Source organism: Vitis riparia, chromosome 16 (genome assembly GCF_004353265.1).
Source record: "Vitis riparia cultivar Riparia Gloire de Montpellier isolate 1030 chromosome 16, EGFV_Vit.rip_1.0, whole genome shotgun sequence".
Lineage (NCBI taxonomy): Eukaryota > Viridiplantae > Streptophyta > Magnoliopsida > Vitales > Vitaceae > Vitis > Vitis riparia.
The window spans coordinates 488,723-514,586 of record NC_048446.1 but is presented as its reverse complement, the minus strand read 5'-3'; the positions used below and the strand labels follow the sequence as shown (position 1 = coordinate 514,586).

The 25,864-nt window shown below is 36.4% G+C and overlaps 2 protein-coding genes across 12 annotated transcripts; one reads left to right on the top strand and one right to left on the bottom strand.

Moving 5' to 3' along the window:
• The first annotated feature begins 9,175 nt into the window (after window positions 1-9,175).
• Window positions 9,176-25,555, top strand: LOC117933454. 11 transcript variants are annotated; one of them, XM_034854814.1, is made up of 6 exons: window positions 9,176-9,299; window positions 12,443-13,927; window positions 21,509-22,247; window positions 22,343-22,456; window positions 23,105-23,250; window positions 25,327-25,555. In XM_034854814.1, the coding sequence occupies exons 1-2, from the start codon at window positions 9,277-9,279 to the stop codon at window positions 13,482-13,484; spliced, it is 1,065 nt and encodes a 354-aa protein (XP_034710705.1). In that variant the 5' UTR covers window positions 9,176-9,276; the 3' UTR covers window positions 13,485-13,927; window positions 21,509-22,247; window positions 22,343-22,456; window positions 23,105-23,250; window positions 25,327-25,555. The 11 variants fall into 11 exon arrangements, with proteins under 11 accessions (XP_034710705.1, XP_034710712.1, XP_034710707.1 ...); XM_034854821.1 differs by having other exon boundaries at window positions 12,492-13,927; window positions 21,509-22,456; XM_034854816.1 differs by lacking the exon at window positions 21,509-22,247 and having other exon boundaries at window positions 22,386-22,456.
• Window positions 23,296-25,112, bottom strand: LOC117933453 (cytochrome P450 89A2-like). The gene has a single exon (XM_034854811.1). The coding sequence runs from the start codon at window positions 25,010-25,012 to the stop codon at window positions 23,456-23,458; it is 1,557 nt and encodes a 518-aa protein (XP_034710702.1). The 5' UTR covers window positions 25,013-25,112; the 3' UTR covers window positions 23,296-23,455.
• Window positions 25,556-25,864: the final 309 nt, after the last annotated feature.

The following is a 25,864-nucleotide window of genomic DNA, read 5'->3' as shown; positions in this document are numbered from 1 at the left end:
ATATAAAGAAATATGCCTTCATTTTAAGTGAAACATACCTGAGTCCATTTTTCTTTTAGTTTTGAACAAGGTATGGATCTTCTAAGGCTGTGGAGGGCACCACCTCTTTCTGAATTCTCTCAGACGATGGGAGCGGAAGAGAAACGGGTATGTTCTTATTTCATAATGATGTGATGAAACTGAATAGACACTTAGTCTTTGAATTTATACCTTCCTGCCTTAGGGACCATACCTTTTGGCTATTGGGCCTCACGAGTCTTAGACCCATCATCTAAGGCTCATGATGGCGTTGGGCTCTACACATAAGGTGGCCCATACTATGGAAAATCGATACAAAATAAATATCAAAAAGCGAATAGCTTAGTCATGTACCATTGTTAAATATGTGTGGGTCCATATCTTAACAATCTCCCACTTGGACCACATATATTACAAAACAATGTTCATGATAGTACTTTATTGAACTCATCTTGCTATTCTATCTTAATATCCTTAAACAATCCGGTCTACTAGTTATGCTAATATATGATCAAAGCGGCCTTCGTTAATCATAATTATAACTAGACCCATCAATGATCACAATATTAACAAAATTAGCAACATGGATCAAGTATGGATGTGTAGCATGGAAATTACATAGAATGTGATCTCTAATATGTCTATTTCCAATTGGTCCCACTTTATGACTAAAAAATAGTCAAATTCCACTTTCAACACTTGATGCTAAACTGCTTTTGAAAGTCATCATTTCAATTCAGAGTATTCAAACACAATAGTCTTTTAAAATCAAAGTCTGTACAAATAACATAACATAATATCACTTCAAGAAAACAAACACAAAATCTAAATACAAACTCCCACTATACTAGCACATCATCAATGTGTACAACACCCATATGTGTGACATGCTCATGATATAACTTGGGTGGCAAACCCTTAGTGAGCGGATTTGCAATCATGGAGTTTGTGCTTATGTGTTCAATCGATACTTGAAGACTCTGAACTCTTTCTTTCACAACCAAGAACTTGATGTCAATATGTTTAGACTTTGACGAACTTCGGTTGTTCTTAGAATACAATTTTGCAGCTTTATTATCACAGTTGATTTTCAATCCCATCAACAATTCGCAACTGAGTGATAAAATTCCGCAGTCATATCTCATGGTTTGATGCCTTGTAGAAAGCTATGAATTCTGCCCCCATGGTGGAAGAAGCAATAAGTGTTTGTTTAACACTTTTCCATGAAACTACTTCTCCAGCCAACATGAAGATGTAGCCTGAAGTGGATCTCCTGCTGTCAAGACATCCCGCAAAATCGGAGTTCGAATATCCCACGATCTCTAAATGACTGGATCTACGGTATGTGAGCATATAGTCTTTAGTTCTTTGTAAATACCGCATAACCCGTTTTGCCTTTTTCCAGTGATCCATACCTGGGTTACTCAAATATCTGCCTAACATTCCAACAATGTACACAATATCCGAATGCGTACAAACTTGTGCATACATGAGACTTCCTATTGCCAAGGCATAGGAAAACTTCTCCATATATTTCTTCTCAAGTTCATTTTTCGGACATTGGTGCAAACTAAATTTATCGCCTTTTTCCACAAGCGTGTCTCCTGGTGCACAATCGCTCATGCCAAATCTACTCAACACTTTATCGATGTAGGCCTTTTGTGATAGCCCAAGTATACCTCTTGAACAATCCCTATAGATCTGTATACCCAGCACAAAAGATGCATCACAAAGATCCTTCATATCAAATTTACTAGATAGAAATCGCTTGGTTTCATGCAAAAGTCCCACATCACTACTTGCAAGTAGAATATCATCAACATATAGCACCAAGATAATGACTTTGCTCCCATTGAACTTGAGGTATATGCATTGATCAACGATGTTCTCCTTAAAATCAAATGAAGTGATCACCTGATCAAACTTTCAGTACCATTGTCGGGATGCTTACTTTAAACCATATATGAACTTTTTTAATTTGCATACAAGTTGCTTTGAATCATTAGACTCGAAGTTCTCCGATTGCACCATGTATATTGTTTCATCAATGTTACCATTAAGAAACACAGTTTTAACGTCCATTTGATGCAACTCTAAATCATCAAGTGCCATGATGATTCTAAAGGAGTCATTTGACGAAACCGGTGAAAATGTCTCCTTATAATCAATGTCTTCCTTTTGAGTGAAACCTTTTGCGATTAGGTGTGTCTTATATCTAATAATGTTGCCTTTTGAATCTCGTTTGGTCTTAAAAATCCATTTACAACCAATCGGTTTTACACCTTCAGGCAACTCTACTAGGTCCTAAGCACCATTGTTTTTCATTGATTTCATCTCATCCTTCATGGCTTCTATCCATTTTTCAGAGTCAAAACTTTGTTTGACTTGACTAACTAAAATTGGATCGTCTTCCAGACCCATGTCAAACTCACGTTCTTGGAGATATACAACATAATCATCTGAAATTGTACTTCTCTTTTCTCTAGTGGATCTCCTCAGTGGCACTTATACTTGAGGTTGTTGAGTTACCTCTTCATGAACTTGAATCAGTTCCATAACTTGAGTAGGAGGAATTTCAGGTGTGTCTTGAATTTCTATTATCGATTGTACATTCTGAATAGTGTCATCAAACATAATATGACCATGTCCAGTCGTAATAATAGGAATATTAATAGATTTCTCTTCAAAGACCACCTTTCTTAATGGTTATCTCCCACTTAACTCAACATCCTCAATGAACTTAACATTGCCCGTTTCAAAGAAGGATCTAGTTGAGGGGTCATAAAATTTGAAGCCTCTCGACCTTTTAGAATACCCTACAAAGTAGCAACTCACTGTTCCGGAGTCCAATTTCTTTTCATTTGGCTTGTAAGGCCTAGCTTCAGCTGGACAACTCTAAACATGTAAGTGTCTAATACTAGGTTTCTTGCTAGTCCATAACTCATATGGGGTTTTGGCTACTACTTTGCTTGGTACTCTATTCAAAATATAAACTGCAGTTTTGATAACTTCGCCCCAAAGTGATTCTGGTAAGGTGGAATGACTGATCATACTTCTTACCATATCCTTAAGAGTACGGTTTCGCCTCTCTACTACACCATTTTGGCTCGGAGTCCTTGGCATGATGTACTGAGGAACGATACCACACTTCATCAAATATTTGGCGAATGGTCATGGATGTTGTTCATCGGATCCGTCATATCTACCATAGTATTCACCTCCACGGTCCGATCTGACAACCTTTATTTTCTTGCTTAGTTTGTTTTCAACTTCAGCTTTGAAATTATTGAACACATCCAATGACTGAGACTTCCCATGAATCAAATAAAGATAGCTATAGCACGAGTAATCGTCAATGAAAGTGATAAAATATTGTTGTCCATTCCAAGAAGGTGTAGGAAATGGACCACAAATGTCCGTATGTATCAATTCCAAGACGTCACTACACCTATTGGCATCATTTTTCCTCATATTTGTTTGTTTACCCTTAATGCACTCTATACAGACTTGAAAGTCTGAGAAATCAAGTGGGTTAAGAATTCCTTCTTACACAAGCCTTTGAATTCATTAATTTGAAATATGACCCAAACGCCTGTGCCATAACATTGATGAATTTTCATTTATTAATTTTCGTTTAATGCCATAATTACTTGAATGCAAGGTTTCATTTCCATTAGTGGCCTTTATGTTCAATTTGTATAATTTGTCTGTTAGACTACCTGTACCAATAACATTTGAATTTAGATAAAAACTAACCATTCCATTTCTAAATGAACAACAATATCCAAATTTGTCTAGACATGAAACAGAAATTAAATTCCGTCTAAACGATGGTACTACAAAAGTCTCTTCCAAATCCAAAGTACATCTAGAGTCTAACTGTAGTCTAAAAAGCCCAATAGCCTTGACTACAACTTTATTGCCATTTCATACATAGATGTATCTTTCACCATCAGTTGGCATTCGGCTCCTTAGGCAACCCTACATAGTGACACTTATGTAAGTAGTTGCACTTGTATCTATCCACCAAGTGTCAGTAGGCACTATAGCTAAATTAATTTTTGAACAAACAAAGTTGAGAAGTGTACATTTCTTTTCACGCCAAGCAACGTATTTGGTACATGTTTTCTTCATATGACCAACCTTTTTGCAAAAGAAACAAGTGATCTCCTTATCTTGTTTCTTCTGCACCTTCTGCTTTGATGTCCCAAAAATTGCAGTTAGTTTTCCTTTATTATCCTCATTTCTTTTGTTGTTGGTACCAAATCCCTGAGATGTGGAAGCTAAGTGAGCACTTTCTATCTTCTCTTGTTTCAATCTCTCTTCCTCTTGTACACACTGAGTAATAAGCTCATTCAAAGTCCATTTTTCCTTTTGTGTGTTGTAACTGATTTTGAATGGACTAAATTGTGTAGGCAGAGAGACCAAAGCCAAGTGCACGAGTATGTCTTCCGACAACTCTAACTTTACTGCCTTGAGTCTAGTCACAAGATTAGATATTTCCATAATGTACTCCCTTATATTCTCTTTCCCTTTATACCGTATAGAGACAAGCTTACTAAGAATAGCGTTTGTCTCAACCTTTTCGTTTGTAGCGAATCAGTTTGCTATCTAGTCCAAGAATGCCTTGGCTTGGTTTCCTCAAGTATTGCACCCCTTATAACTTCTAGAATTGAGTGCTTCATTATCATTAGACTCATGCGATTAGATTACTCCCATTTTTCCATAGTAGACCTTTGCTCAGCAGTGCTGGCACTAGTAAGATTTGAAGGGCGATCAACTCTTAATGCATAGTCTAAATCCATGCACCCGAGCACAATTATAATGTGCTCCTTCCATTTCTTGAAGTTTGTGCCATTAAGCACAGGAATGTTATTGACATTTGCAGATATGGAAGATGCTGAATTCATAATAATAAAGCTCACAATCAGTCATATAATCATCACACATACATGAATAAATAAAAATTTAACATATATATGTATATGCATGTGGACATATAACAAGATACCTAGCACAAACATCAATATTTAGTCTTTTGACAGAAATATCAACTTGTAATTGTCATCTTTTTCTATATTAATTCATAAATATTGACAATAAAACTGAAAACAATATGTCTGTCTTTGGACTAACATATTGAATACAAGATAAACTTTATATGTTACATATTTATGATTACTTTATTTATTATTATATTAAAATAATCTTCCTTTGGGTTGATTATTTAATACAACAATAACATGCTTACATATTTCAAAATAAATAAAATTACGTAATACAAGTTACTTTGACAACAAATATACATAATTCATTTATTTTAAAATATTAAACATAAATGCAACAAGTAATAATTCAATCAAAAATATTTATGCACAAACCCATGTATATATACAAGCCTTGATAACAATTGATGGGAGAAAATGAGTATTTTTGGCCCAATATATATATATATATATATATTCATGGCTTAGTGCACGAGTGGCTCCAATTTTGTATGAAACATACCAATAAAGTGACATGTTGTTCCTCATGCATTTTCTTATGAATAAAGTTTTAAATTATCAAACCAAATATAATGGGAAGCATATTTTAAAAAATAAAATAAAATAAAATTCATTGCAGTAATGTACACTGCACGACAATGCAAACCCACATCATCTCGACGCCAAACGACAACGTCTACAACGTTCCTATAGGCGGTGTCTCAAGAAAAATGCCACCATTTTGCTAGAAAAGGCACCAGAACGACAATGACGTGGATTAGAATCGGTAACGTAGCCTGAAACTGAGATGGCGCCTAAATGGCGCCTATAACGGATGCCTGTAGCACCTCCAATCGCGCCTGAACGACGTCTAAACGCCGCGTGGGACAACGCCTGAAAATGGCGCTTCAACGGGACCAAAACGGCGTCAAAACGACGCCTCCCGATCCCCAACTCGATGTCGTTGATTGGGGGAATGGCGTCCAGTGCTGCTCTGATCGCCTGAAGTGCTCCTCAGGCGGCGTCGTAGCGGAAACAGCATCACCGCCATCACAGGTAGTGACGCCAAACGACGCCATTTCCACGTTGAGGTTCGTCTCTATCCTTGCTCACCATAGCACCATTCCCTGTTCTCTCAAAACCCTAATCACCGCCCTCCCTAATGGCCTATGAAGTCGTGTCGTGACTGTTAGTGTCTGGATCTACTCTGGAAGCCGCTTCGAGAGCGACGCCACCAATGGCGTGGCTCATTTTCTGGAATGCATGGTGTTCTAGGGCACGAAAAGAGGCCGACTAAGGGTTTTGGTGAGGGAAATTGAGAGCATGGCGATCCTATAAAAAATAAATAAATAATGACAATTTCTTAATGATTTTAACATGCTGCTTTGATACCAATTGTTTATAAAACCATCATAAATCCAAGAATGTCTACACAGGAATCTCATGCCAAATCATATAAAGAAATATGCCTTCATTTTAAGTGAAACATACCTGAGTCCATTTTTCTTTTAGTTTTGAACAAGGTATGGATCTTCTAAGGCTATGGAGGGCACCACCTCTTTCTAAATTCTCTCAGACGATGGGAGCAAAAGAGAAACGGGTCTGTTCTTATTTCATAATGATGTGATGAAACTGAATAGACACTTAAGCTTTGGATTTATACCCTCTTGCCTTAGAGACCATACTCTTTGGCTATTGGGCCTCACGAGTCTTAGGCCCATCATCTAAGGCTTGTGATGGCGTTGGGCTCTACACATAAGGTGGCCCATACTGTGGAAAATCGATACAAAATAAATATCAAAAGGCGAATAGCTTAGTCATGTACCATTGTTAAATATGTGTGGGTCCATATCCTAACATGGTCGTCTCCTGAGTGAACTCTATTGGCGCTTGGGAAGATTTGATTGGAATGAGGTGGCACCATTCTTTTTTGGCAAGAGGCTTGTCAATTTGGTCCCGGGAATCATTGTGTCTGGGGGATCCAATCGGATCGCACAATTTTGATTATTCTTTCAATGAAGGCTTTGGTTCTATGAGGGATACTAGCCACTCGAACAGGTGGTGGACCTGTGGGTTGGCCATCTCTTAAACCTGGTACCTCCATCTATGTCACTTTCATCTAGTTTTGCTAGACTTTCTATGTGTAGACTTGATGTAGCAATAGCATTTATCTAAGTTATGATGTAAGAAGTGTTAGATGTGATGTTTATTAGTTAGGTTTTATATTTAATTATTTAGGAAATTGAATTGGGTGTATCAAAAAACTTGTGATATGAGAACTTGCTTTTGTATTACAGAAGAGTATTTCATTTGGATGGGGTGGATTTAAAATGATATAAATAATTTTGATAATATTTGATTTTAAATGTTATATATTAGTTTTAGATATATTTAAATTTAATTATATAAATAATTTCGTAAATATTTATCTTTTTAGTTAAATTTCTTTACTTTTTTTTCTTAAGCCAATCCATAAAAAATTTGTGTGATGGGGTTTACCAAAACAAATTATAATTATACTTTTTTGTTATTAAATTAATAATAGGAATAAAATAAAGTTAATTGAGGCCATGTATTGATTGGCTTCTAAGAAGCTAGAAACCTTTTTTAAAGCTCAATAAGAGATTCTATCATTTTTTGGGTAATTTTTCAAAAGAGTATATGCCTTGAAAAAATATTATATTTTGTAAAAATTTTCATTTATTTATTAAGTGTTAGTTTCAGAATTAATTAAAGTGACCCTCTTTCTCTCCCTCAATGTCTAAAACTAATTTTTGAAATTTTTTCAACTCGGTTTAGATGTATTTCTAAATATTAAGAAACACTTTTACCTCTTTTAAAATCATTTTAAATGAAGTCTAAGTTTCTATGAGTCTTTTTGACAATGTTTTTAAAAAAAACTTTTGGCTTAAAAAGTATATATATTTTTTTAAATTAGGTGTTTAGGAAAATTTAGAAAACATTTAAAAAAAAAAAAAATTAAAAAATCACTTATAATATTGAAAATTAATTATAGTGTTTTCTAAAGATACATGTCATAGTTGATTCTTTTAAAAGCACCTTAAAAGAAAACACTCTCACTAAAAATATTTTGAATAAAAATACTATCAAACCCGTTTTAAAAATCTTCTCATTTAATAAATAAATAGCTCAAAATTACATAATTATAAATTTTGGTTCATGTTATGTGTAGGTAACATAGGTCATAACTTATAAGAAAAACATTGATTACACAAGGGGAGCAACAAGAGAAGGCAGTGAAGGAAGCAAAAGAAGCCATGGAAGTGATTGAAGGAGAGAGAGAGTATTATTTGGAGGCAACAATGGCATAGTGTACGTAGACATTGTGCTAGGTTTGATGTGTGGTTGGGTGGTAGTCATTGAAAAAGTTGGGGAGGGTTCAAGTTGTTGGACCCTCAAAAGCAACCTCACATTCACAAATGGATGGCCAACTTTGTATGAGTTGCCTCTCTTCGAGCCAACCTTGTTGCCTAAGGTGGTCAAGGAGAAATTGGTGGTTCACTTTCAAATGATTCACCAAGCTTGTTTAGCTTTGGTTGCCAATAAATGAGAGATTGGATATTGCTAATTAAATGTTAATTTCTCGTTGAAAACTTTTAATTATGTTTTATTTTTGGAAAGTATTAAGAAAAGAAAAAAAAATTAAGAAAAATATATTTTTTTTCATATTTTGTTTCACTGTAAAAAAATACGAAAAAAAATCAAATATCATTCAAATTGGTTAGAAATTTATATATTTTAAATTATTCAATCTTTATGTGATGAAAAATAATAATTAAAATGAAGAAAAATAATTTAAATGAATTTGAAAAAACATATAAAATAATTTTATTGACTTTGAATTTATTTTTTACTTTTTTTTCCCTTGCATTAAATGGTCTCATTCAATAAATAATTTTAATTTTATATAAGATTATATAATTATAATAATTTAGAGGGTGTTTGATAAATTAATTTAATAATATAATAACTTAATTTAAGTCATTAACTATCAAGGTTAAAAAGATTACGAGCATATTCAACCCTGCTCTGAAAACAATTTTTTTTTTTTTTTAATTTTTTGCTTGTTAGGGTAGACCCGACCCGACGTCATTTATCAAGCCCAAGTTTGAAATGGGTCCCTCCATTGCTATCTCTCAAAGCCCCTCTAAAACCCTCATCTCCCTCTCTAATTGTAGGGTTTCATTGTGTGTAGAACGGAGAAGAAGCTCTGAGGGTTTTACACATTTCCAAAATCCATAGCTGTACATGCATGCTGCTTACAAGATTTCCTCGGTCAGTTCCTCCCTCCCTTCTCTGCCTCGCTATTCCTCTGTGTGTTTTTTTTTTTATAAATAATTTGCAGTCTATGATTTTTGGTTCGTTTATCAATCGTTGTATTCAGATTTCTGTTTCTGTATGATTATCTAATCATTATCTTTAAATTTTTTCGCTTTAGATGCATTTTGTTAACACGCAGACGACTTCCCCTGTTTCTAGAGCCACTCATGAACCCAATGTCTGTGCAAAATCTATACCATATTATGGTCTGAGGAGTTGATGTGAATTTTTTGTAAATGATGGATTGGGTTTATGCATTGTGTGAGTGTTTTTTTTTTTTTTTTTGTTTAACCAAAGGGATGGGTTATTAGGTTTGATTATTTCTTGTTGCGAATTGGGGGAAATGAGTAATGGTAAATCAGCAGAAGGGATTCCCTGAATCGATTCTTTTAGTAGACCCAAGCAATAGCTGCCCTGGTTTTTGATAATTAATACCCATGCCATTTTTTCTAGCTTGAGAAGTAATTTGAAGAAGTTTTTGTGGGGTAAAGCATTCTAGGAAAATTTAATGTAGAAATGTTAGTTTGGTGGACTTCAAATTACTTCAACTTTTTTTTTTTGATAAGCAAACACAGAATTCATTAAAAGAAGGCTAAAAAGCCTCAAAGTATACAGGATGTATACAAGGCAGCTAAGGCCTTATAAGCAAAAAGGTAAAAAACAAACCACCCCTTAACCGGAGGCTAGCCACTCCAGGAATCCTAGAAGGGACTGCGGCTCCTCTTCCATATACAATTTAGCCCAACCCCAAATATTACATACAAAAGAATATTTAAATCTCTGAATTGCTAACTCCTCCCCACCTAAACGCTAGTCTATTCATTTCCTTCCAAACCGTCCAAAAAATATATAACGGAATGGAATTCCAAAGTTTTTTCCCTTTTTTCCCCACAAAAGCACCCCCCAACTATATAAAACCTCCTTTACAATTTTAGGGAACACCCATTTGACTCCAACTAAACCCAACACTAAGTCCCACAGCACTCTGGCCATTGTACAATGTATAAAAATGTGGTTCACACTCTCCGCTTCGCAAGCACACAAAAAACAACGATTAGGAAGCTGCCATCCTCTCCTTTGGAGCCTATCAAGAGTCAAAATCTTTCCCCAAGTAGCTTCCCACGCAAAAAACATGATTTTAGTTGGAACTCTCTCCACCCAAATTTTGTTTTTCGGGAAGACGACATCCAAAGGCCTATCCAACTGGCTGTACACTTCCTTCACTCTAAACTGCCCACTTCCCCTTCCCTTCCAAAAAACCGAATCTTCCTCCCAATTAATCCTGAATCCCCTCAACACTTGGAGCAAATTGCCTACCATCTCCACCTCCCAATCATTAAAATCCCTAATAAATCTCAAGTTCCAGCCTCCTTCTCCAACATTCTGGTCCCACATATCTTCAACTGACGCATTTCTATGGGCTGCCAAGATGTAGAGGTGCGAGAACCTTTGGGACAGCGCTATATCCCCACACCACGTGTCAGTCCCGAACCTAATTTTATTGCCTTTCCCCACTTTGAACACCACATTTTCCCAACACTAGCCAGCTTCCTTTAAAATCTCCTTCCACACCCTCGCCCCAAATGCACCCACAGCCTTTTTGGTCCTCCATCCGTAATCCTCTTGACCATACTTTGCCACCAGCACTTGCTTCCAAAGAGCCTCCTTATCAGAGGCGAATCTCCAAATCTATTTACCAAGTAACGCTTTATTCATAAGGGTAAGCTTCCTTATTCCAAGCCCCCTTTTCTCCTTATCCCCACACACTACTTCCCAATTGACAAGATGAACTTTCCTCTCCATGTGCCCCCCCCCCCCCCCCCCCCCCCTCTCACAAAAAGTCTCTTTGCAGTTTTTCTAATCTCCTTGCCACAGAAATGGGCATTTGAAAGAGAGACATCTGATACACTGGCATGCTAACCATTGTACTCTTAATTAGGGTGATTCTCCCGCCCAAATTACTTCAACTTTTCTAGCTTGAGAAGTAATTTGAAGAAGTTTTTGTGGGGGTAAAGCATTCTTGGAAAATTTAATGCAGAAATGTTAGTTCAGTGGACTATCTGAGACTATTTGAATTGGTTAATTGGGTTCTCTAATAAAGAAAAGTTGATCTCCTAAATGTCATTGATCGTAGGTGAACTATCTTATCGGGCCATTACTGTGTTTGGTTCATGGCCTCTGTCTTCTTGTCATTTGTATTAAGTATTTGGCTAACTCACGGATCAGATATCCTGTTCTGGATCCTCTCAATCCACATGAAAATCACATTCTTTTAATCCATGTTAAGATGAGAAAAAAAAGGAACAAGAAGAACAACTTGACGCATCATATTTATTAAATTAAATAGTTAGTTTGCATGATTTAATCATCGTATGCATCTTATTCTGATTGAAAACAAAATCTTTTGGGAATGTTTGAGGGTGAAAAAAGAGCATAAAACTATATCATTGAATTAGTTTTTGATCTATCAGATGGTCCTTAACTCCTTATAATGGTGAATGCTTATTAAAGTGTTGATGGATCAGAGGAATATCATCTTTCATTTTTAAAATATCTTCTGACATTAGTTTGTTTGTTTGTTTTTTTCCTAAATAATCAAAAGCCCAATTATTCTTTTCTGTTACAACAGCCAACTTAGGACCTCTTAAGACTTCACCACAGGATCCCACTTGGAAGAAGCAAGACTGAGTAGGTGGCATTTATGAATTTTATCTTTACCCAAAATTCATCTCCTTTTAGTATGCCCATCAGATTCTATCATCTCTTCTTCATAAGAGTGTTGCAGCTTAGGAACAATTTGTACGGAATCAAATTAGATTGGATCTTTCAGCATGGAATGTAGAGTTTGTATGATGGTATGACTTTGTGTCCCAGTATTATTGAGCAACACGTTATGCATGAAAGATATTCCATTTATGCATTATTGTTCATGGAACTTTGAACTTTCATCACTCATATTTAGAGAATTTTACCTCATGTGAAGTTCCGGATATTTGCATTTACTTCTATTCAGTTTTCATTGTTTAATAAGATTTGTTATCTTTCTTTTTTTTCTTTTCTTTTTAAGGTTTTTACTGATATATGTTTTCCCTGAACAGTGACCAACTTATATCTTGCTCCTTCTTCATTGTCCATTTGTCGTATCAGAATAGCAGGAGCCACCATAATATAGGTTTAGTTGCTCTGTGGTTTAGCAACAAAAGAAACTTATGCACATGGAATTTTTCAGAACTGAGAAGCTATCACAGCCAGAAAATTTCAGAACCAAGAAATGGAGGGCTTACTTCCAATAGTCATTTTTGTAATCATTCCTCTAGGAAAGTTCCGGTCCGTTTTGGTCATTCTCCCAAAGTGTTATCTGGTGAGACTTATTCTGTTCTTCAATCAAGTGGTTTTCAGCACTGGTTCAAGAACTGGCAAGAACAGAGAAAGCATAAACTGACAGCAAGCACTTTTGGTGGGGCTGTTGGTTTTTGGCCTCGCCGCAGAGTCCAGCTTTGGTTAGAAAAGTTAGGGGCAATTAAGCCATTCAGCGGCAATCTGGCTACCTGTTGGAGCAACATTAAAGAAGAGGAAGCACTTGAAAGATACAAGCTGATAACAGGAAATACTGTCTTGTTTCCTGAATTTCAGGTCTATGGTAAAAAGAATCCAGAAGACAATTGGCTTGCAGCTTCCCCAGATGGGGTAGTTGAGAGGCTTGTCTATGGACTGCATTCCCGAGGAGTGCTGGAGATAAAGTGTCCATTTTTTAATGGAGATAAGAGCATAGCTTCACCTTGGTCTCGAGTCCCCCTTTATTGTATTCCCCAAGCTCAGGGTTTAATGGAGATAATGGATCGGGATTGGATGGATTTCTATGTTTGGACTCTTAATGGAAGCAGTTTATTCAGGCTATACCGGGATGTAGAATATTGGGATGTTCTAAAAATAGCATTATCTGACTTCTGGTTTAAGCATGTTCAACCAGCGAGAGAATTGTGCAGTGAACATGTGATTACTAATCCTCTCATTGAATTGCGATCACTCAAGCCAGAGCCGAGACATGAATTATGTAGGTACATTGTTTATGAAAGCAAACGCATTGTTGATAACTCCAAGTTATTGATGCGAGAAATTCATGGGAAATTGCAAAACTGATGCATACATTCGTTGAGTTTGGTTTGATTAGAAGGGGGTATCCAGAATTCAGATAGGGGAAGGCTGTAGAGGAGAAACCCAATGTAGAAACTTTGAGCTTTTAAATCTGCGGTCTGAAGCGAAATGGAATTTGTACCTGAGTAATTGAGTACCATTGTTGAGTAAGTAAATGTTAAATCATTGGAACTGTTGCTTGTCTGAGTTACAAAGACAATATATATATTGCCAGAGCAGGGATAAATCGTGATGTTGCAGGAGAGAATGCCGAAATACAGTCCATAACATGGGTTATAAGAGGATGGAATGCCTTTTCCTCCCTCTATAGGTTCTTAAATTTATGTAACAGCTTCTCCTTCCCAATGGAAGTTATTACACACAAGGGAGCTTTAAATCTATGATCTTATTGGCTGGACTCCAGGAGCTGAGTTCTTGATTAATGTCAGGTACTAATGTGGATTTAAGTGAGAAATTTTAGCAGTAAGCCTTGCTTTCTTTTGTCCTTTTACTAGTGGTTTGTCTAAAGAGTAATCATATTTTTTTGGGTATTATGTTATATAACTATTTATGATATGTGATAAAAATTTATTGATGTGGCAAAAATGTACACCAAAATACAGAAAACATTTACAATGGGCACCAAGAGGCTATCCCAAAAAAGAGAGAATGCAAAAAACAAGTCTCTTCCTTTGCTAGATCTCAACCAATCTACAAAATCAACTAAAGACATTGAGTTTTGTTTTACATACAACCAAACTTATAATAAAATATTAATTAGGAATGGATATTTCAGCTTTTGATAAAAATACATAAAGGTGTGGTTCTCTATACCTTCTTACATTTTCTTCCTACAAAGTAATTATGCCAACTTAAAAGGGTCTCTTTAACCATGGAAGGGAACACCTCAACTATGCTAAATAAAGAAAAGATGAACTATCATAAAACCCTTGTTTTGGCACAATGAATGAGAATGCGATCAATTGATTCTTCTTTGTCTTCATAGAGAAAATATCTATTCATTAGAGACAATCCTCTCTTTTGAAGTTGATTTAATGTCAACACCTTCTCTAACTAGCTCCTTCGCCAAAAAATAACCGCTTTATACGAGACATGTGAATTTTAATTATGCTTGTTGGGAAGAAACTTGATCACCTAGTTCTAAAACAAAATAGGGAGATTTAATAGAAAAAACTGTTGTTTGAATCTATCCAAATTACTTTACCCTACTTTTTTATTTTGATAGGTAAATAAAGGACTTGCATTAGAAATGCCTAAAAGCGGCGAAAGTAGTACACACGAAGTATACAAACAACATCCAAAAAAAATTAGGTGGTAAGAAGATAAAAAAGGCCTTCCCCTTGCTTGACAAACAACTAATCTATGAAGTCAATCGTAGACAAAGTGTGATCCTCTATATATACCTTAGCTCAATTCACAAAAGTATACAAGAAAAAAAATTTAATAGCTTGGTCGGATCACTCAACATCATTGAAAGCTCTTCCATTCCTTTTCTTCCATAAAGTCCACATTAAGCATAATGGGGCAACCCTCCATGCCTTCTCCCTTTCTTTACCCACAAAAGAGTTGTACCAACTTAGCAACTTCCTCCTAACTGAGGAATGTATAACCCATTGCACACCGAAAAGAGAGTAGATCAAATTCCACAACATTCTAGCCTTGCCACAAAACAGGATTAGGTAGTCAATGGTTTCCTCCTCTTCTTTGCACAAGGAAAATAATATAAATAAAACACCAAAAAAGAAGCACCAAAGCACATAAGATGTATATAGTGACCGCTAGAAGGTGTGAAAAAAAGGATAAGGGAAAACAAAAAACTACTCCCCTTCGATAAGAACCTAACCAATCAATGAAGTCAAATGAGGATGTACCAAAGTACACAAGATGTATATAGCGGCTGCCATAAGATGTGAAAAAAAGGATAAAGGAAAACAAAAAACTACCCCTCGATAAGAACTCAACCAATCAATGAAGTCAAATGAGGACATGGGGTCTTCAACTATATACAACTTGGTTCAAGATGACAAATTACAAAGAAACACATTTTTGAGCCTTTGGTTTGAAAGTTTCTAGTTATCAAAGGATCTTCTATTTCTTTTTTTTCAAATTGTTCAAAAGAGGAACAAAGGGGCTGCTCCTCATACTTTTTTCTCTTTCCTTCCAACAAAGGACCCATGCTAACCTAGCAAAGTCTTCCTTACTGAGGAAGGTAACACCTAAGAGGCACCTAAAAGGGAAAACAAAACATGGCACAAAGACCTCGCCTTAACACAATGTTGCAGAATGTGGTCAATTGTCTTTTCCTGAGTATTTCAAAGGAAACATCTATTAACTAACTTCCAACCCCCCCTCTGAAGCAAATCTAGAGTCAAATCTTTTCCCCAAGACGCCACTTAAGCAAAAAAACTCGCCTTAGGCGGAACCCACCCATTCCAAATAGCCCCTATTGAAAAAGGCACTGATCTTCTAGGCTCCAGAACAAAGTAGAGAGACTTAATGGAGAAAGTTCCACTTTTTGTCTCCAACCAAATCACTTTATTCACTTCTTCCCAATTCACCACCTTAGCTTGTAGCCTCGAAAATAAATATTCCACAATCTTGATCTCCTAATCTGTTAGCCACCAAGAGAATCTAGGATTCTAAACACCCCTTTCATTGAATTAGAACCACAAATCCGTCACCCACGCCTTTTTTGAACTATGACAAATAAAGAAGGAAAGGAAACACTTAAGAGCTCATCCCCACACCAAATATCCTTCTAAAACTTTATCCTCTTCTTGTTGCCCACAAAGAAGAAGACTCTATAGTTGACTATCTCTCCTAATCTCCTTATGGCCTTCCATAACCCCACTTCATATCTGTCTCTCACTTCTTTAGAAGACCAACCCCCTTCAACCTTTCCATATTTACCACTAATAATTTGCCTTCAGAAAACCTCTTGTTTTGTTGCAAAACGTTAGTTCCATTTGCAAAGAAGGACCTTATTGAGTGAGGAAAGATGCCTAACTCCCAAATCACCTTAACCTTATCTTCTCTCTTCACTAACTTATCTTGTCATTGTGAAAAAAAGTCTCAACATTACTTAACTCCCAATCGTTTAAGTCTCTAGAGAAACACAAATTCCAATGATCGCCTACAACTGTCTCACCCCATAAATCCACCATCTAAGCCTATTTGGATGAGGCTAGAGTGTACAAAGATGGGAAGGACACATACAAGAGTTCATCCCCACAACATTTGTCCTTTCAAAACCTCACCCTCCCATTACCTACTTCAAAGGATGGTCTACTATCAAAAAGATCCCACCCATTTGTGATAGTTTTTCATATTCCAACCCCACATCCAATTCTCATATTGCAAAAATGTCGACTCCCTTCTTCCTTTCAATACTTCCCCTATAACTTGTTTCTAGAAAGCTTTCCCTTTGGATGCAAATCTCCAACTCCACTTTCCAAAAAGAGCTTGATTAAGTGATGAAAGAGATCTAATGCCCAATCTTCTACTATTATCCATGCAAACAATTGTCCATTTCACTATACGCGGTTTTTTTCTCCATTGCCTTACCTTTTTATAGGAAATCTCTTTAGATCTTCTCGAGCCTCAGTTTGAGCTCTTAGGAATGGTAAAGGACATATAATAGATGAGACACATCCAACCTCTTGCCTTGAAGCTTGATAGATAATCACTTTCGCTAGCCTCCTCTAGAAGACAACTCAATGCTTCCATCACCAACATAAGTAAAAAAACTGGGAGGGGTTCCTTTGTCTTAAACCTTTGGAGCTTTGAGAAAATTCGAAAGGTGTGTCACTATAAGCATAAGAAACATTTTTGTGGATATGCACCATTTAATCCATCTAATTCATTTCTTGTCGAGTTCCATTTTTTTCAAGAATTGCTAACAAAAAGGCTTAGTTAACATAGTTATATGCCTTCCCAATGTAAAGCTTACAAATTACTTCAGTGAAATTGCTCTTCATTGTGGTATCTATAGCCTCATTAGCTACAAGTGCTGCATTTAGAATTTGTTTACCCTTTACAAAAGCGTTTTGGAACTTGTAGACCACTTTCCCACCACTCTCTTTAGTCATTTTGCCAGCACCTTAGCTAGAAGTTTATGTAAACCACCCGTCGGGCTTATGGGCTTGACATCTTTTAAGTCCTTTGCATCCCTTTTCTTTGGAATTAGCACAAAAATGTAACAGTTAGACTTCTTTCAAAGTTACCTTGATCATAAAACTCCCTAAAGCAATCCTTCACCTTGCTTTTCACGAAGTCCCAATTGAAATGCCAAGAAGCCATAGAGAATCCATCTGGCCTTGGAGCTTTATCCTCACTTAAATTCAATAAAGTACTAAACACCTCCTCCATTGAGAATGCCACTTCTAAACCTTGTATCTAAAGGTGTGATTTTTATTAGAATCATCTACCAAGTAATTGTTTGAGAAAAATGACTTTTAAATGTATATTAAACACCTAATTTTTGTAAGGAAACACTTTTAAGCATTAGGAAGCTCTTCTAGCTTTCTCAAAATTTCTCCCAAACAAGCTCTTAGTTGCAACTCTTCACTCTGGCTTTTGAACCTATCATAGCACCTCAGGGAGGCTGGAACATGTATCACGTACAGAAGAAAAGAGAGTATTAAGAAATTTTATAGACGCCAACTATAATTAAAAGGTCATGTAATGCATTAGGACCAGACTTGAGAGTGGATATAAAAAAGATGATTAAATATATTCGGATTAGTAAAATGATAGTCTTAGAATTGATTTAGCATATTAATTCTTCAAATTGTTCAAGATTATTTTGTTTAATAGTGGGTAACTAAATTAAACAGTAATGTTCTGTTTAATTACCAAGAAAAGGGGAATAAAGGAAAATTTGGAATTTGTGACAACCAACTACCAAGATTGTAGGATTAAGAGTTATTCTTCTGGTTCTTCATTTTCATGAGCCTTTAGTTTCTTGAAGGGTGGTGGAAAGAAAGAATAGGCTCTTTCAACCGCCATTTCAAACCTATATGGTTGTACCTTTCCCAAACTTCTCTTTCCATCTGACTTCTCAACAATGAAGCAGAGCATAGAGTGATGTGGAAGAATTACTAGGATTTCCATAGGCAAAACTATACCAAATTTGATGCACTGTATCGGTGACAGTGCGAAGTGTCTGAATCTGCCTGTATGTCTAAATGAAAATTTGGATGGCATTTCTTCTTGTAAAATGAGAAACTCAACTGAACTAAGCCAAATAGTCATTTTGTCAGATCCTATAGAATGATACATTGAAACAGCATCTAGTGAAACCAAGTTTCTTGCTTTTCTCTTTTCCTTTGTGCATTAATTCTCTTCAAATAAACAATATTCAGGGATTTAACCGCTTGGAATTATTTCATCATTGGAGAAAAATATAGACTCAATCTTGGGGAAACATACAGATTCAATCTTGATACACATCAGCAATAATTTGAATCCAAGCTGTGCTAGGACATTCTTATTTGAGATTCCTATGTTTTTGCCAGCATAGTAGTCTTAAATTAAAATTATGTCCCCAGACTGCCATTTTATTTTTGAATTCGTTTCTTAGGTTCATACATGGAAAATGGTTTTTGAGCTGTATAAATGAAGAATTGACACAACAATAATGGAGGATAACTGCTACATGGGCCCATTTAGAAGAGTCTATGTGCTGCTACTGCTGAATTATTCTGAATGACTTTACTCATCAAAAAAAAAAAAAAAAAATTGTTCTGAATGACTGATTTGATGATTTTTGCTTAGGTTTCTGATTAGCCTGCTTATTTATTATGTAGATTGCTTAGACTGGAGTTTTAGATCCTCTAGTTTCAATGACTCAGTCTTCTCCTTGCTAGCTCAGGTGCATGATACATGGCATGTTTTAAAAAAATTTGAGTACTTAATATTTCTCTAATGTCTATCCTCTGTGTTTTGGAAAGCAGCATTGCTTCTAAATGTTGTAGAGTTGGGATTAAACAACTAAGCTTATAAGTGTGGTTCACATAAGCTTAGGTCTATTTTATCTATCAAAAAAAAAAAAAAAAGTGTGGTTCACATAGTTTAGGTCTATTTGGTAGTATGATTAGATTCTGGACATGTGAATTTTCCAAATACAACCATCTGTTTTCTAAGGGAGTGAAATGAAATCTGAGATATTTGTAGGATACATTGAGTGGTGAGTTTTTATTAAACAGGTATTATCTCACGATTCATATTCTGGTGTTTCAGTAAGGATTATTTGGAAATAAACTTTTAAATATTATAGAAGACAATAGTTCAGTGTTTCATTTCCAATGTTGCAAACCAATCCCAAGAAAGAAGGTATTCGTGCTTGATTTGGAGTTCTACCAATCCCAAGAAATTGTAGATTTGCAGTCATCCTACATATAACTCATAAATCATTTGATTACATTTGATTTAACAAGAATATCATTTGATTATTTGATTTTGAGCCTCATGTGAGTTTGTTATTTTGTTTGGATATTGATAATGTTATTATGTTACATTATGCACAACTGTTTTCTACTTGGAATTTATTTTGTGGTTTTTGATTGCTTGTGAGACATGATACTGAAGTTCTAGATATTTTAATGCAATGATGTTGTAAGTTTTCATTACATCTGCATGATTCAAGCAACTTTATATTAATACCATTTTTTGCATTTCTTTTAATTGCGAAGCATTACAATTTATTTATTTTGTTATATTAATTCTAATCTTTTTACCTCTTAACTTTTTTTTTTTGATAGGAAACGACAAAGGAGTATATTAAAAGAAAAAAGAAGTACAAGAGAAGGATGAGAAATCCTTCCACCAAAGAAAACTAAACAACAAGAAAACGAAAACAAGAAAATACAAAGTAAAAACGAACAAACTCTCTAGACTAGACAAACCCAAAGGAATTACACGCCACTAGCCAATCAAGTTGTAACACAATAAGGGGAGTCCCCTTAAAAACCTTGGAACAAAAAGCCCAAAGAGAAGCAAGGAAATGAATAGAATTCCAAAGATTCTTTGAATTCCTTATTTTATCCTAAAAAATCCTCGCATTTCTTTCCCTCCACACAACCCAAATTACAGCTATACAAGCATCTTGCCACAAAACTATCCCTCTCTTCGATAAACCAAAGCCATTGTAATTGATGGACAACATGTCAGAAATACTCCTTGGGGGAACCCAATCCATCTTGGCTAGCTGAAATAATTTGTGCCATAACCCCATCGTCAAAGAACAATGTAGGAAAAGATGATCAGCTGATTCTCCATGCCTCATGCACAACTTACAAATATTAGGACTAAGAGCTTTGTAGGGTCTTCTCGGTTGTAGCAAGTCAGTAGTATTTACCTTCTTGTGTGCCACCAACTAGACAAAGGACTTGACTTTGAAAGGGACTTGAGATTTCCAAACACACTTAGTAGGGAAAACTGGAGGAGAACCAGAACATTGGGATAAGGCAAGAAAGAAAAATTTGACTGTAAAAAGCCCTGAAGAAGATAAAGACCAGGATCTCGCATCTGGAACTGAAAATGACACATGTAGACAATCAAGTGATCGCATGAGGCCTTCTAAATCTTCTATCTCAGGATTGGATAGGTTGCGTCGAAAGTTAAAGTTCCATGAAAAGGGATGAGTAGATCCGAGAATTGAAGAAATAGGACTATTTTTATCTGTGACTACTCTAAATAGTCTTGGATATTGAGAACCCAAAGGTTGATACCCCCACCACAAGTCTTCCCAGAACCAAATTCTTTCTCCATCTCCTACTTGTTAGAAGTTTTAGGCATTACTTAGAGAAGTTTTTGTTCATGACAGCATCTTCTCTCTGGTTTCATGCTAGTGTAATCCATCATGGCAGGTGTATAGCTTCCATTTTACAAAGATAGTAATTTTTTTAGTCCAAATATATTTTGCTTCAAGTTTCCAAACATTTTTGCATTCTAATATTTTCACTTCTTCTATTGTGTTACTGAAATTCTTGTTAATACTTCTGAATCAGGGAAGTGGGAACACACTTGGAATAATTTGTGGATGCCCTTATTATTGAATGCACTATCATCGTTTATTTTTGGTTGAGATAGGTTGGAACCTTTTAGGACACGTGCAATGTGATGCATATTATGAGCTCAAATTTTTCTATCAAGCTTTAACCATGCAGTTACTTGTATGCTGGACTGAGATGACACTGGGAGGATTTGTATGTATAAAGTATACCTAGAGTTACATCCATTGTTTTGAGGGGGGAAAACACATTGGGTTTGGTTCTGAATTTGTTATTATTTGGCTTTGCACTCTTTTATTGTGGATATTCTTTCTTTTGTGGATTTTGTGAATAAGTTGAGTCATGGTGAAGTCTTCTCATCTGAGTGTGCTAACCTTGTAGTTGTATTTTTTTTTTATATTCACATGGGTCGGCCCTCTTCTTTTTGGGTGTACTAGTGGGTTTCTTCCTTTCTATATGGCCTTGTTAAATGTAAATTATCCTTATTATTGGAAATAATTTTGTCAGATTTGAGGGAAAAAAAATGAAATATAAAGTTATAATTTGATGTGCTCTCGAAGCAGGTAGTATGGATGAATGTGACAATGAAAGAAACTTCTTAGACATAGATAATCAATTCTTTTATCTTATATTTTCAGGATGACCTTGATAAAAATTTTCAAAATGTTTGGATGACTTCTGGCTGAAGTAGAATGTGCATCATAGTCATTATAGGGGGGAAAAACCACGTTTATAGGTAAAAAAATCCCATGAGGTTCACAAGATTCTATAAGATGGGCCCCCAAGTCGTTATCGTCCGGTATTGATTGGTTCTTTGAACTGATTTCGTAGATTGAAAACTAAATGGGGCTTCACTGTTTGTTGGAGTTCACAGAGTTGTGGGAACAATCCAAAACTATTACAACTGCTGCTATAAGCATCCTTGTGGTTCCTTGTGCTGAATAGGTAATAACTCCATCTAGATATTGAGAATTTTCCACTTATTCGAAATATGAATTGTATTTTCTTCTGCCCTCATGTTATTTACTTCTTCACCTGATACTTCAATGATAAAGGTGGAAGAAAATAATTGTCTATAAGATTGGTTTATTGGCATTGCATTACTACCGGCTGACTTAAACCTTCTCGTGTTGGTTTTGCAAACTACTCTGTTACAACATGCAATGGCTAATTGAGACATTGATTTAAGGGTGATGCCAACATAAAATCAAATCAAAGCAAAAGAAACTGCATATTGATTTGAAATGTTATCTGCATAATACAATTCTTGATATAGAAATGCTTAGACCATTGTTGATTGCAATTTCCCCCTTCCTCCCTCTCCCTCTTTTCATAGCTCTTCCATAAAAGGTGTAATTTAGCCAACCAACTAGGAATACCAACCAAGAGGTATATACAAAGAAGAAAGATGACCACTTCTCTTAAATTGATGGGAACTGGAAAATGGAACTAATAAAGTTAAAGATAAAGAGGTGAGTGTGAGATGGATTTTTGTTCTTTCTAAAATTTTGACTCTGTCATAACCATTGCAAAGTGATTTAAGAAATTTTTAACTTGAACATTGTGGCTTATGCTTTGGAGCTTATGGATCAGGACTTTGCAGACATATTGTGCATTTTCCGAGCAGCTAGCTCCTTCTTGGAAGGTGAGGAGAGAACTTGACATGGTAGAGGTCTGTCTGATTATTGAGAATTGGATACAAGTCCACACCCAGGGTCCCATCTTCGGAATTATCATGAGTAAGACTAAAGTTTGCATTTCATTTATTGAGAATATACCTCTCATATTCTGCAAATATATTATATTATATAGTTCAAGTCATACAGTACAAGGGTGCTCATTGTGAAATTCAAAGTTGTTGTGATAGGCACATTAGTCATGATGATTATAAACTAATAATGAAGTTGATGCATTGGTGGTCTCCTAAAGCCATCCACTTTTACCTTATTTCCATCGTGGACATAAGTGAATCTGCAATGGATTCTTCATCACCACTGTGAATTCCTCCTTCTCTGACAGATCAACCTCATCTCCATCCATAGCCTTCCATTCAAAACTCCAAACCAAATTGGCCAAGAAATACTCCAGATGCAGCATCGCTAAGCCATACCCAGGACATATCCTTCTTCCTGCACCAAACGGCATCATCTTAATCTCCCTGCTCCCAGTTATATCAAACACTTCATCTCCATTGCCTTCGCTGTTTAAGAACCTCTCTGGCTTGAACTTCATTGGATCTTCCCATATCTTGGGGTTCCAATTCATCTCTGATACCGTGAAATTGAGAGAGGCGTTCTTGGGTATAACATACCCTTCAAAGGTTATATCTTGGGTCACTGAATGAGGCAACACAAAGTGTCCTGGAGGATGCCGCCTAAGACCTTCCAAGACGACTGCCTTCAAGTATGGCATCTTCTGCAAATCTTCCTCCTCCACCTCTTCCTTCCCTTCCCCCACAACCCCATTAATCTCCTCAAAGAGCTTCCTCTGAATATGTGGGTACTTCACTATGTTGGCCATGATCCACTGCAGTGCAGTGGATGTAGTGTCAGTCCCACCATCAAGAAACTCTGAGCACAAACTAATCATCTCTTCTTCGTTTAGCTTCCTCTTCTCTTCTGGCAGTTGCAGGTCCAGCAAAGTATCGACGTATGACAAGACATAGTTCTTTGAGGAAGATGAACCTGACTCCTGGCTGTCTTGGTTCTGTTTGCTTTGAATTTCTTGCTTTAGTCGCTGCCTGGCTCTTATGTATGGGAGCAGAGTGTCTTCCTGATTTTTGCGAAGCTGGAACAACTCCTCCCAACGACTCCGGAACAATACCTTTCCCACCCTAGGCCAGAAATTTAATATGTTGAAGCGAGGAAAGCCCAACAATAATCGTCGTTGAATCGTCTCAATTTCTTGGATTTGTTTTTCCTCAAGCTTGTCCCCAAAACACATGAGAACCAGTAAGCAAAACATAGCATACCGGAAGTGATCCATCACCTGGACTGACTCACCTGATTCTGAGTGGCCTTGAAGCCGAGAGATTAGAACCTCCAGGACCCACTTTCGTGCGTGAGAGTAGCTTCTCACGCGTAAAGGGTGCAGGATCTCAGCAGTGAGGTTGCGGCGGAGGAGACGCCAGGTTGGGCCATATATGGCTGAGGCAATGTTACGCTGATTACTGTTTATAATTCTGTTGGCTGGCCCCTCAGGACGATTAGCAAAAACAACACTATTTTGGACCAAGATCTTGTGGGCAAGGGAGTTGGTGGAGATGAAGATGGCCGGGTAAGAGCCCATTTGGAGAGTGATGATTGGGCCATACTTGGTGTGTAGCTTTCGGAGGATTGGTTCAATCTCCAAGGACGATTTAAGGAGCCATTGCAAGTTCCCGATGATAGGAACCGTGGTGGGTCCTGGTGGGAGCTTTAGTTTTGGAAAGAGGAAATCATAGAGAGATTTGAGGAGACTAGCAACACAGAGGGAGATGATGATGAACAGCCATATCTCCATTTTAGTTATCAAATCCAATCCAATCTCTAAGATGAAGAACTTGCTCTTCTTCTGGGCTGTGCTACTGCTTTCTGGATTAGATATATTGGGTGGTAGGGATAAATTGCTATGCTAATACTATGACGTATATTAATTTTCTCAAACACGACTCCAGAGACAGCGACATACACATGTGGCCTATTTATCTACATATCAATTACATATTATAATTAATTAGTATCCTATTTTGCTTGTTGCCTTTTGTTTGTATCCTAAACATTGTTATTGTCCCTGTTGATTGGTTCTTAGAATTGACTCTGTAAATTGAAAACCAGATTATGCTTCACTGGCCATGGAGTTCATAGTTTCCTACGCACAACTGTGGCAACAATCAAAAGCTTGGATTGGGCTTAACTGGTTGATGGGGTTCATGGTTTTCTATTCACGGCTCTGGGCTAATCAAAAGCTTCTACCACTGCTGTTTTAAGGCTGTTCTGGTTACTTGTGGTGCCAAATTGGTAATAAACTCCATCTAGCTAATGGAACTTGTTGGCTTAGTTGACAGATGAATTGCATATTGTTCTGCCCCCATGTCATTATTACTTTAATTACAAAGATGGAAGAAAGTAATGGTTTATATGATCAGTTTATTTAGCATTACTGACTGTCAGCTGACTGTTGGGACATTGTGTTATGGGTGATGCTAACGTTATAGCAGAAAAAACTACATATTGATTGAAGTTTTTGTCAAATCATGGCATAGGCCTTATTTTTTATTATTTTTGATTGCTCTAGCCTGTCGGATGGTGTTGTCTACCTCATCCTTGATGAAGCTTTTGTAGATGAAAAAGAATATATAGGTCATATAGGTTT